At 36.9% G+C, this 13376-nt stretch overlaps 1 protein-coding gene across 27 annotated transcripts in view; it reads left to right on the top strand.

Moving 5' to 3' along the window:
• The window catches only part of NEB (nebulin), a 113838-nt gene that overhangs the window by 84912 nt on the left and 15550 nt on the right, over positions 1–13376 (top strand). For 22 of the 27 annotated variants that reach the window (XM_065751347.1, XM_065751351.1, XM_065751349.1 and 19 more), the window contains 18 exons: positions 403–507; positions 630–734; positions 1303–1407; positions 1518–1628; positions 2072–2182; positions 2573–2674; positions 2771–2869; positions 3310–3408; positions 5902–6012; positions 6104–6208; positions 6995–7099; positions 8423–8527; positions 9391–9501; positions 9956–10066; positions 10964–11077; positions 11241–11345; positions 11775–11879; positions 12444–12548. In XM_065751347.1, coding sequence (XP_065607419.1) covers positions 403–507; positions 630–734; positions 1303–1407; positions 1518–1628; positions 2072–2182; positions 2573–2674; positions 2771–2869; positions 3310–3408; positions 5902–6012; positions 6104–6208; positions 6995–7099; positions 8423–8527; positions 9391–9501; positions 9956–10066; positions 10964–11077; positions 11241–11345; positions 11775–11879; positions 12444–12548 — 1914 coding nt within the window. The remainder of the gene's footprint in view (positions 1–402; positions 508–629; positions 735–1302; positions 1408–1517; positions 1629–2071; positions 2183–2572; positions 2675–2770; positions 2870–3309; positions 3409–5901; positions 6013–6103; positions 6209–6994; positions 7100–8422; positions 8528–9390; positions 9502–9955; positions 10067–10963; positions 11078–11240; positions 11346–11774; positions 11880–12443; positions 12549–13376) is intronic. The other 5 variants (XM_065751346.1, XM_065751332.1, XM_065751352.1 and 2 more) reach the window with 3 other exon arrangements.

Below are 13376 nucleotides of genomic sequence, written 5' to 3'. Positions count from 1 at the left end.
TGCCCTTTTTTATTTTTTTTTAACAGAGACAAAACTGTCCCTGAAATTCTGATAATGTTCTTGTAGACAGTGAGAGCTTAACAGTTCTTATTTTTACTGTTAGTGGCCCAACGTTCACTGCAGTAAGCAAAGAACTGAAAGCACTCACCTTCCTCAAAGTTAAAACATCGTTTCAGTCATTCATGTAACTTTATTGGCCTGGCAGTTGATTAACTAGAGTAAAATGATTTCTCTAGGATTGTAGGTAATTCAGAGGAAAGCCCTAATCTGATATAGATGCAATTTCTTACAGCTTCTCTTATTAATCAATCTGAACTGAAAGTGAATTTTCATTTCTGTGAATTTTGTCTGTCAAATACGCATTAAATTTTTATTTCTTTTGTCATGTTTACCTGTGAACAGCTGGATTATAAGAAGAAATATGAAGCAGCTAAGGCTCACTGGCACTGGATCGCTGATAGGCCTGACTTTGTTCAAGCAGCCAAGTCATCCCTGCAACAGAGTGATGTAAGAAAGTCAGAACAATCCGATTACTCCCTTTCCCCACATTCTTCTTTTTCACAGTTAAAAAATGTAGTAGATCTGGGGTTCTTTTTCTTTTTTTCCTAATCTTTTGTTAATTCCTGCAGTATGAATACAAACTGGACCGAGAATTCCTGAAAGGTTGCAAACTCTCTGTCACTGATGATAAAAACACAGTATTGGCTTTAAACAATGCCATCTTGTCAAGTGATGTAAGTACTTGAGCATTCACTTTTTTATTCTTCTTGAACTTACTACAAAAGCTACTTTATTGACAGTGCAATTGGAATAAGAATGAAGGTTTGAAAAGTTGCTCTTAATGTCAGTGATATAATTTATTTATTCCAGTGACAAACTGGCAAAATCTGAATAAATTTGATCTCGTAAATGTCACTGGACAAATGTATGGTGTTGAAAATCAAATATTTAAATCTAACATTGCCTGAATACACTAGAGCTTATCTTATCTATAGATTAATCTAATTGAAATGAAAATATTTCCTGGAGAAAACAAGAACAAACAAAAACAACAACCTTGTCCTAACTTGTCCTTAATGCAATGCATCTTTAAGAATTACTAGAAATGTGTTAATACATTTCACATATGAATAACATTCCAATTGAGAGCTATGGGAATATGGAGGCTGGAACAGATTTGTCTTGGAAAACATCAAAATACAAAATGATCTGCAACTTCTGCTCTAAAAAGCAGTCAGAACAACAGCAATGTCTTTGGAAGTCATCAGAAAACATTGCTTAAAATGCTTTTATCTTTGCTAGATAAAATACAAAGAGAAGCACAACAAAGCTCGAGGAACATGCCTGGTTGTTCCAGATACACCTCAGATCCTCCTGGCTAAGAATGTCAGCTCTCTGGTATCTGAGGTAACACATCTGAAAGTTATTTATTTATGTTTATCTATATCTTTTAAATATTGGGTCAGGGTGTGTGCATGAGCATTGGTTTTTCACCTGTTCTTCTCTTATGCTTTCAGAACAAATACAAGGAACACAGCAAGAAACAGCTACCACGTGGGTCTTACACAACCCTGCCTGAGACAAGAGACACTGTTCATGTGAAGGAGGTGACCAAGAACGTCAGTGATGTAAGTAACTTCTGCTGTACTAATTTGCTGTGAGATTACTAGCTGGTGCCTGTAATCAATGAGAATGTTTCATATTTGAGACCACGTGGTTGAGTCTTATCATAAAATGCTCAAGGATTCAGCAATTTGGAATTGGAGGAACAATTGGAATATCTGGTGAAATACTCTGGAGAAAAGCAACAGACTTGAGTCCAAATGGATGAGTGTCCTTAATTCAGGTTTCGTTGTTAACAGAATACAGCTTAAGCAAAGATCCTCCAAATAGCAAGTTTATGTAATGTGAAATGTAGATTATGACAAATATGCAGTGACCTTATTTGAGACTTAAGACTGTATTTTATCTGTATTAACAGCTTCAATGAACTGGTTTGGAAGTTTCAGTAGCATTTACCTCCCTGTGAAATTAAGAAAAAAAATCACTGTGCTCTTTTTGTTCTTCACAGACAAACTATAAGAAGAACTTTGTGAAGGAGAAAGGCAAGTCTAATTACTCTATCATGCTGGAGCCTCCTGAAGTGAAACATGCCATGGAAGTTGCTAAAAAACAGAGTACAGTAAGTTTGTTGTGCGCTTTCGTGAACTAACTGGTTTGCGTAAGGAAATTAAAAAAAAAAAAAGTCACCTGACAAAAACTTACTTCTGGATTTCTCCCAGCCTCCATGCTCAGTTATAATTCTGTAGGACAAAGCTGCAAATTTTCACAGATGTGAAATTGCACTGAAATAAAGAATATCTCTGAAAATCGTATTTATAGTTCATAATGTGAAGTAATCCTACACAAAGCATGTTTAATAACTTATGTAATTCCTTCAAATATTGTCAGAATTGTGTATGCTTGTTTCTTGTGCAGACTTTCCCAGCAACACTGCCTTATCATGATTAGGTATTTTCCTCATGAATAAAATTCAGTAATCTTTTTCCCTTTTTCTGTCATCATGGATTAGATTGAATACAAGAAAGATGCCAAGTCAAAGCTCCACTACACGCCTATAGCAGATCGGCCAGACATTAAGAAAGCAACTCAGGCTGCCAAGTTAATTAGTGATGTGAGTGGTTTTTTTACTATTAAAACAATATCAGTGAAACAATCAAAAGAGTGTTTTGTTAGTACTATACTATACAAATTATTTTTTCTTTGTTAGATTGAATATAAAAAGCGTGGAGAAGCTGGCCTTGGTGTAACCATGCTGGGACGTCCTGATATCGAACTGGCAAAGGAAGTATCCAAGCTAACTAGTCAGGTAATAACACAAAGCTGTGGAAAGTTGGAAGCACTGAGAGAAGAGACATAATGCTAACTTCTAGAATACTATTTTTACTAGAATTATTTCTAGATTAAAGAATAGAGGAGTATTTGAAAAGGAACACTTATGGCATTATATGTTATCTAACTCTTCATAGCCATCCCTTGTGAGATGAATGTGCAGTTTATTTCATCCACTTTCTTTCTGTTTTGTATCTTAAAAACAATCTTCTATATTGGAGTTGGTATGCTACATTAACAGAAGCTTGTGTACTCTTATGCAGTGGTCATGTTCTCCAACTGTTCTGAAGCAGATGCTTTTCTGTGGTAGCTTTCCCCCCCAGGACCTCAGTTCTACTTGGTTCTTTCTTACCCCTTCATGCTTTCATCATGTAATTATTTGCATTTCTGATCTTGCTCTCTTGCTACGCGTTGTAGGCGGAATACCTCAAGAGACATATGAGAGGGCATGGAGCTGCATCTTATGATACACCATGGATGAGAACGTTTAAGAAAGCTAATATGCTAAGTAGTCATGTAAGATAATTTTAAGTGACGTGACTGGGAATGCCATTTTTATGCATCTGTCTCTTTCTTGTGTACTTACAACTCCACGTTGCTGAAGGATCTATGATGCACCAGTTGCACTGGGCCTTCTTCTGTTTGAAGAATGTTGAGACTGCTTATTTAGGTGTGCTTTTTTTTCCCCTTTGGAAATACTGTGCATGGGAGTTGCGTGCATGGGGAATGTCTCTTTCAGAAACACCTCTTGAAAAGTTACTCTGCCCTTGATGCTGGTTATGAAACTTGATTGTTTTTAATAGAAGTTCCAGTGCACTCACGAGATGTGGAAGCTCACCTCTTTTACCCCAAAATCATAAAAGCAGCAACATAAGCTTGAGCTGATTTTCCCAAGGCTGTATGAAAAACAGAAACATTTATGCCAAACCTGAACAGTGCCGTAGGTTATTTTAAATGAAGTCAGTCCCTATGCAGAATATTCACATTAAAATTTTCTTTTAACAATTCTGTTCATACTTTTATTAAAACTACTCTGTTTACATTGTTCTGGAGTGGCATCACGGTGTATAAGCCCGAGGGTCCCTGAGAAGTATACATTGTAGTGATCTGAAAGCACATATTCTCTTATATTTCTTGCCACCTCAAAAACTTTGGAAAACAGAAGAACTGTGGCTGCATGGCAGTTCTGAAGTGCAGCAGACAGATCGATGTCATTTCAGTTTTGCACTTGTATTTGCAAATGGAAAAGGAGGATTATGTTCTTCCAGTATCTAGCCACAACTACTGCATGTAACTGTGGCGTGCTTTAGTGACAGCCACCATTCATGTGAGGAAAAGGAAGATTCGTTTTGGTAGTACTGAGGACCCTTAAACTGATGCCTCGTCTGGAACAACTGAACTACAAGAAAAAGAAGAAATGATGTTTATTTCCATTCAGTGATAATGAGCTCCTCCTCCTTTCCCATGCTCCAGTGCTAGCCAGCCCTCCTCTTAGTCTTATAAAATTGCTTTGATGAGATTATTTTGGTCCAGAGAGCAAATTAGCCTGCTTAAGAGGTAGTAAGGGGGCAAATACCAACTGTAATCTACCACTTTATTTTTCTCTTGGGCATTTCTTCTCATGAATTTATTCTTATATCTTTATGAAGCTTCTTTGTGAAGCTTCTTTTTAAAGCAGCTTATTTATCCACTTATCTTTTCTGGGGGGTTGTATTTCAACTGTCTGGCATGCTTGCTTTCAGCTCTGTATAGATCTTCTGGTAACATTTCCTCTGGGCTTAAAAGCAGTGAACTCTTTGGCATGATGTCTGATCTTCAACATACACTGCATAGCTTTCATAACAGATTCTTGTATGCTTGTTTATTTCCATTTTTGTGAGGTCAGAACTAATACTGATTCCTTCTATGTTAAAAATGTTGCTAGTTGTTCTCCTAAAGCATCTGTGTAGTTTGTGGATTTTCCTGTTTCACTGTGTGCTTTATCTGAATGCTGGCATGTTTTGCAAAGCAGAAGAGCAGCAGTGCTATGGAGCATGAACTGCATGGTGCTGGATGGGCAAGAATATGCCAGTGAATTCAGAAGTGTGAAATATGATTATACGACGTGATTTTATTCTGCATTCAAGCAGGCCGAGTGTGAATTATTTGGTTTTTTTTTTCTTACAGTCTTCTGTAACTCCTCAGAAACAATTTTGCAAATCTCTGGCAGCAAATACATATACTAAAACTAAAATGTTCCTATTGGAACAACCTCTTGCAGATATACAAGATATAGTGAGGAGCTGCCCTATAGCAGCAGGGATGGAGGAGTCACGATTGACTTAGCCAAACTCCTGTCAATCTGTGTATGGGCCTCCAGCCTGGGTCTGCTGAAATATAACTTACATTGATACAGTTTAGCTTGCTGATATTAATCTGATGTGATTTGGAAGTGTTACTAAGCCCCTTGTGCAGTCTAATTTCTAGAGTCTTATGTATGTGATCATTATCATTTTTCCCTGTTTTTTACGAACCCAATACATTTGTGTGTCTGGTATGTTGCCATCTTCGATGCTGGTGTGTCCTGAGGTTGTTTTAAAAGCTCATGTTTCTCCAAGTATGTTAAAAGCTTTTTTTTCAACACTCTTTGTGCTTTGTCAGTTTTTGTCCCTTTGTGAAATGTGATGTCTTGTACGTATGCACGGTTGCCATTAAATGAGAAATTCTTCGTCTCACAGAGGATCAGAACTTGTCTATATCTTGTCAACACTTCTTGACTGTTTGTTACTGTTTCTACAATGAGGAGACGTTATGTGTGCATTGATTGGAAGTGCTATTTCCTAACTACAGATATAGATTTTCTTTCCATAGTAGGCAGTATTTAAAATAACCATTATTCCAGTGGATGTCTTCAAGTTACTGCATTTTTCTTTTTCTGCTTACAGAATGTACTGGGGTCTCTTTTGCCTTCCACAGCCAATCAGGTGAATGCTCAAGAACAGATGTAATATCTTGTTTTTTTTCTTTTAGGTGAAATACAAGGAGAACTTTTCCAAAGAGAAGGGTAAAAAGCCAAAGTATGATTTAAAGGAGGCTAAAATCTACAAGACCATGAAAGATGCTCACAACATGGCTAGTGAGGTATGCTCACTTTAATGAAAAAGTTTCAAGTTTTCTATGGGAATGGCTTCCTTCGTCTTGACTGATGTTGTTTATCCTTTCATATCTGCAGGTGAAATACAAAGCAGACCTCAAGAAACTTCATAAGCCTGTCACAGACATGTCTGAGTCACTGATTATGAACCATGTCCTGAATACAAGTCATCTCGCCAGTGCTGTAAGCTCATTCACTAACCCCAGATCCATTTGACTTTTCTGTTCCTACTGATTCCAGCCTGAACTGATCTCTGCTAATCGTTTCTATAATGATTACTCCCCTTGTAAAATAGTTCATGGCCATCACCTGGTAGTGATCTCTTCTCTACTTGCTAACTGTTTTTTCCTAGTGAACTAGTAACTTTCTCACATTTGTCCTCCGGGACTGAAATCTTTATTAGCTGTAGAGCTGCTAGTATTTTAAATCCACTAACCATTTTTGGTGGATTCCTTCTTTATTACATTTTAACTGATCTCATCTCACTAACAAATACTATTTTCTTCTTTTTTATTTTTTCTTTATTGCTTACTGTATTTAAAACTTTTTTTTCTGCTTTTTCATTTCATTTTTATGTTTAACATCCTCCTACTGCAGAGGTGCAGAACTACTTCTAACAAAATACTTGAAAATTTTATTGAGAAAATATGAAAATCATTACTGCCTGGCACAGTCTTTTCATGTACCCACTGTGTTTTCTTTCTCCTTTTTTGTTTACTTTTTGTCTTCCTTTTTTTTTTAATTCCTGGTTTTGAAAACATCTTTGCAATCAAAATGACCAAAAAAGACAGCTCACATCTTTAAAAATGCTATGATACTGAGAGTTAAACTTCTTGGTTTTGTTTTGCTTTTTGTATTTCTAATTTCTCTTTGATGTTCCATTGAAGTGTTGCTTTGATTGGACCTAAGAAGTAGATTTGCTGAGGGATTTTTTTTTTATTGAGATGATTTTTGACACCTTCCCTTCAGTACCAGTACAAGAAGCAGTATGAGAAGAGTAAGGGTCACTACCATATGGTGCCAGATAATCTTGAACAGGTTCATCTAAGGGAGGCATCAGAACTACAGAGCCACGTAAGTTGGTCACGTGTTTCTCATTAACCATACTCATTGAGTTCTGGAGTCTCCATCACTGAAACCATCCCAGCAAGTTCTCTGATGTATAGAAATGTATGTGCCTGTCTGTTTTTTCAACACTGCACGCTTGAGAGGACAAAAGTCAATGAGAAATATTTGTACATTTGCAAGTTTAGAACACATACAAAATATCCACGTGACTTCTTCATTTTAGAGTAGATCTCAAAGTTATTTATTCATGTTGTATCCGGATATTGTTACACGGTAATATAATTACTGTATTATACACAGGATAGTACCTTTACCACGGGGATTTCATCTATAGAAAAACAGATGTGATAATCTCAGAAACTGGAAATTATTAAAAAAATAATAATAAAAATACTGTTGCTGAGACCAATTTTTGGTTGCTTTGTCCATTCTAGTCTCAAGTGATACAAAGGAGAATTCTGCCACTCTTTTTCTGCATGCATAATTCTTTTAATGAAAACACTACCTACTGCTGCTCTTAGATATGTCTGTTGACATTTTTCCTCTCAAATGAGGAAATCTATCTTCTTTTGGTCTTTTAGTCCTCCTTATTCCAGGTATTTAATGGCCCTAAAGCAAGAGAGAGGTTACTACTAGAATATGAAGGCCTGTAGATAGTGTTCTGCTGCAGAATAGCAGCACAGAACTGCAAAAAATTACAAGATAGATGAGTACAAGAAAATGACTGTTCATCAGTTTTTAGTGTAGTCCAGTGGAAGAGCAACAACTTGCTCTAGTGTGAGACTGAGATTGGTCTGAGCCAAAGACAGAGCATTGTCTCATGCAGCAGTTTGAAAATCAGCATCCTGAAGACTGGATGCTGTAAGGTGAAGCAGAAATATATAATCATGGTAGACATTTTACACACTGGATACATGTGCACAGAATTAGGCAAGAAGATGCTGTGGTGTATCTTCTCAAGACCTCCCACTAACACTGCAGCAGTCTATTAACATGGCTCAACTCAACTGTCAACAGTTTGAGTGCTTTCAAGTTAGCTTTGTACAGTTCCTGTCTTCCTTCTTTTCTTCAGTTATTTCTTGAAATCAGAGCTGATGCTGCTTATTCTCTGCAACAAGAAATGCTACTAGAATTTTATGCCATACACGTTTTGCTGTGAGGCTGACCTTTGATTTTACATTTTAAGATCAATAACGTGTATTTCTGGAAGATGATTGGTGTCAGAAGTTAGTTTTTTACAAGACATCAGTTGATCAGTGTGTGCATATACTAGTTGAAGAATCAGTCATTTGGTTATTTAGAAGGGTAACTGTTTTCCTTTCTTCTTAGGTGAAATACAAAGAAAAGTATGAGAAGGAAAAAGGTAAACCTATGCTGGACTTTGAAACTCCAACGTACCTAACTGCAAAGGAGTCTCAGCTCATGCAGAGTGAGGTAAGATTAAAATTAATACTGATAGGCTAAAGAAACTTTAAGATCTATTTTTTGTAGTTAAGCTTTCACATTGATTTATACTTGCAATTATACTTGTGTCACATTTATGCCAGTAGTTTGAAAAATGACCATGTTTCTTTACGTTGACTATAGGATATTATTTAAGAATCATGTCGTTTTCCTGTGTCACTATGAAGTGTATGTTTTCTGTAATTTTTCATCAAGAAGCTGTCAGTAAATTAAACTTAAGCAAATCTTCGAGTGACTAGAAGAAATGCAGGATGAAATACACTTAAACTCTTGCAACAGGAGCATGTTATGTATGTCAGTTACCATAGTCCACAGAAAATATGCTGGATGACTTATTCATCCGAGAGCTCTGTGTTTGAAAAACCAACTCACTTCCTGTTTGTCTCCATTGTCACAGTGTTCTTCACTGTCGTTCTATTTCCTGAGACAGTTATTTTTTGTTTGCTTGAAGTACTATCTTGTTCTGTTGCAGATGAAGGCTTATCTGTGTTGAAAAACATTTGTACGAGGCCCTTAGTCATTGTGTTTGGATGACTCCATTGAATGTTTTCTCTGCACGTTCAAATATGTAGAAAGCAAACAAACAAACAAACATAATGCCTGGTCATATTTGCGTTGGAAATAACGATAATAATAATTTAATTGACTTTGGTAGAAAGATTTATTGTTTTAGCTATCAGCAGCACTGGCTGTAGAAGATCGTCACTGTGACTTTAATGCCAAAGCACTGCTCCTTCTCCACTCTCCCAGAAGTTTTTCATGTAATTAAGAATAACGTAATAAATATTTGCTATTTTGCTTTTTTTTTTTTTTTTTCTCCTTACTCTCATTAGAAAGAATATAAGAGGGATTTTGAAGAGTCCATTAAGGGCAGAAACCTTACTGGCTTGGAGATAACACCATCCTTGTTACATGTCAAATATGCAACCAAAATAGCAAGCGAGGTAGCAGTTACTCTGTGTTTATTTCCTCTTACGAGTTAAATAATTCCACTAAGTATTCTCAGCAGTATTTCTTCTTCACCACTTTCTTTTTTCCTAACCATTCACTTTAAGCATGTTTTCGTGTATTTTGTGTCGTGATCTAATTTGTCATGGACATTTAACTGTTTTTTGTTAACTGTATTTGTGTTTACTGTATCCCTTTCTGACATGCTTCAACATAACTGTCCTGTAGTGGAGTGTGTACACGTGTGCCCTAGTAAATGATCTTAAACAATAATGACTACACTCTGTTCTACCACAGTGGCTCTTTTATAACCCTATAAAACATTCTTCGCTATTTTAAAAAGTCCTTCTTAATTTGGAGCTTTTGGATTTTTATTTTCATTTTTGCATTACAGTTGTAGAATGTAGAACTCTTCTGTAGTCTGGCTTTGTGCTTTTCTTTCTTCCACAGAAAGAATACAGGAAGGATCTGGAGGAGGGTGTCAAAGGTAAAGGACTATCAGCTTTGGAGGAGACTCCAGACATGTTAAGAGCAAAGAATGCAACTCAGATCCTGAATGAGGTATGTCAAAAGCTGTTTGGAAAGTACCTGAATTGAGATAACAGTCTTGGAGTGATAAGTGCTCATAGCCATGTAACACCAGGCTGCAGTCACTCCCTATAAACTCCCAGGTGGACAAAAACCCAACCAACCAAACAAAAAAGAGCATGTATGATGTGACTAAAGTTAGTGAAGCAAAGAGCTCCTTTTGAGTGATGAATGCTGGCTCGGTGTCTCAGAGACAGCATCAAGGCTGGTGAGCAGTTCCCCCTGCCTAGGACAAACTCAGAGCAGGCAGCTGTTGACAGCTGCAGGACTGATGGCCGAGGTAGACTCTTCCCCAGCCCAGTGGAGAGAGCTGACCTGCAGAAAGTGAAGGTGCAAACTTAACCTGATTTACTTAGAAGGTGGACTGATGTAATAAACATTGAATAGTGATGATTTTCATAGGATAAACTTATGTTAAGGGCTTTAATATCATCAGACTTAGCTGAAAAAAGTAACTTTTTAGTGTTTTTTAATGTGTTGTTAACATGTATCGTTAAGATAAGCATGCTGATTGACAACAACGTTTTGTACTTACAGCACACATTTTTGAGTTATTCAGAGGTATTTTATAACACACAGCATTAGACATATTCAGCAAGATTTGGCAGAGTTGGCATAAAGAGATGAGAATTATATCTGTCTATACAAAGTACCTCTTCTAGACCTTCCTGGAAGATATCAGTTGGGCTGTTTGTTCTCAATAATAAAGTTATAAAGTACAAACTTCAGTGGCATCTTATGTACATTGAATTGTAAGCTTATATTAGTAGTAGTCCTTTTTTGTGGTGTGATCATGAAAATACCTGAAATCCCCAAGGAGGGGGTTGGATTCATATCAGTAAAATATACATTTATTGTCTTCATTTGCAGAAAGAGTACAAAAAAGCCTTGGAATTGGAAATCAAAGGGAAAGGTCTATCAGAACTGGCTTTGGAAACACCTGATTTTGTGAGAGCAAAGAATGCCACTGACATTGCTAGCCAGGTCTGTGTGTATGGCTCATTTATCATACCTGATGCCTTTCTTTAAAGGAAAAGTCAACTGTGTTATTTTTTGGTTGGTTTGTGTGTGTTGTTTCTTTCTTTTTTGAATGCAACTCATTGCAGAGATATGATGAAGGCATCTAAATGTGAGCTTTCCCTGACAGATCAAATACAAACAGTTGGCAGAAATGGAGAAGGCCAACTACACCAGTGTTGTTGATACTCCAGAGATCATTCATGCCCAGCAGGTCAAAAACCTTTCAAGCCAGGTATCTTGAATGAAGAGTTATAATCCTTGTTCATGTGGGAACCTTGAGCAGGCACTGATCAGGAGCACCTAAATAACCACCTGTCACAGTGTTCAGGAGATACACCAGAAAAGCAGATGTTGGTAGCACGGTGATGTGGCATCTTGTACAATTAAATATTGAAATTAATTTATATTAATGCTGTATAAAGTGGGACAGTCATTTCTGTTGTTTTTGGATTACCAAAGCTATTTTTGTTTTAAGTAAATTCGTCTGAGTTTTCCTACCCTTTAATAACTTTAAATGTTTAATATGAATCCTACACAGAGGTGTATCTGAAAGAGAAGTACTCAGATTTCCATAGGGATGGGCATTATGCAACAGTAAGTAGAGATAGGCTGTTCATTAGTTCTTTTGTACTCATACCATATGTTATGTGTTTTGTATCAGAAAAAGTACAAGGAAGATGCAGAAAGGACCATGCCATACTATGTGCCTGTAGCAGACACACCAGAAATGCAGAGAGTCCGTGAGAATCAGAAGAACTTTAGCACGGTACGTGCATACACAGTAAATATTGTTGCTATCAAATAATAAAAGGAGTACAGCTTTTTTTGTCACTCAATAAGGTCCAAATACCAAATCCCTCCTAGAAGGCCTTTATATTCTCAGGTGCTCCCCAGTGTATGGAGCAGCCCTCTTACACAGAGGAACAAAATGAGTCTCTGGCTTTCTTGGAGCAAAAATTCTTTCTGCTGTGTTTTGACAGTTCCTTTGCTAATAATAAAGAATTGTAGTTAAAGAAGCTCTTAGATGGGAATAGATGCAAGATAGTATGGTCAGGAACGTGGACGACTGCTCCTCCTTCTGGCTCAAAATCTTTAATTGTTGAGTAAGGTGCCACAATCAAAACTTTTGATGAATGTAGGTGATCTCCTGTTACCAATTGAAGTCAGAGTATTTATAACTGTAAGTCTCAATGTCACTAATGGTGATGTTAAAATGAACACCTTATAGGGTGTACTTGAACGTTATCTTTCTTACATTCAAATAAAGCTCTGAGTGAAGTTTTATTGCATAAAGTCAACATTTGACCTCTTACTGCAACTTTTTCAACAGCTTCAGTATCAGTGGGACCTACAGAACAGCAAAGGAAAAGTTACAGTTGTGCAAGATACACCAGAAATGCTACGGGTGAAAGAAAACCAGAAGAATTTCAGCTCGGTAGAGTTATTTTTATGTTTTCAGTTCTCATAAAAAAAAAAAAAAAAAACAAAAAAAAACAACAACCCTCCCCCCTCCCACACAGGTTGATGTATTTAATACAGTAATTACTTTGGACTCTTCCTCATAGATATTTATGTTCTACACCTGCTGAAATGTGTGTAAGATTTTTTTCAGACTAAGTTAGTTTTATTCTAAGCAGATACAGCTGATTTATGCTGCTCCTTTTTATCTGCTGTCATTTGTGGAGTGCTCTGATTGCAGTCTTTTACATGTGTTTAGCTGTCAAATAGCCAAACAACCATCCCTGTGCTTAAAATGTTACCAGTGTCCACCTTTCTTTTGTTCTGTTGCCATGTAAGTAGTGCAGTCTTGCTGTATTGCAACTTTTTCTTCCAGTGAAAAGTGAACAGTCTGCCTGGTATGTTTCACATGTCATGTGTTCCCATGGAGTGCCTTTTGTCTGCTGTATCATTTTGTCACAGTACCATCGACCTAGTGAGTGAAAGGAATTTGTGTGAAGCATCCCAAAACAAATTGGAACAAGAAGAACAAACTAAACTAGTATTTATTCTAGTTTTCCTTTCCTAAAAATGTTTTGATATTCTACTTAAAATGCATGACTACAAATAATAATTATCAGCCCTGTTTTTGCACAAGTGGTACTCACTCTAAACAAGACTTGAGGAAGGCAGTAAAGGCAGGGAGGAGGTGGTGCTCCATGTTTGCTTTCATCCTGCACTGCTGGGTGCAAATCGCTGTCATGAAACTGTATTCTCTCTCTAGGAGAAATAATGTTGTGTTTTGAGTGCTTAACCTTGTTGTCTT

This window comes from Cyrtonyx montezumae, unplaced genomic scaffold (genome assembly GCF_038088225.1).
Source record: "Cyrtonyx montezumae isolate F1298 unplaced genomic scaffold, pur_monq_1.0 scaffold_7, whole genome shotgun sequence".
Classification (NCBI taxonomy): Eukaryota; Metazoa; Chordata; class Aves; order Galliformes; family Odontophoridae; genus Cyrtonyx; species Cyrtonyx montezumae.
This window is presented reverse-complemented; position numbering and strand designations above follow the sequence as displayed.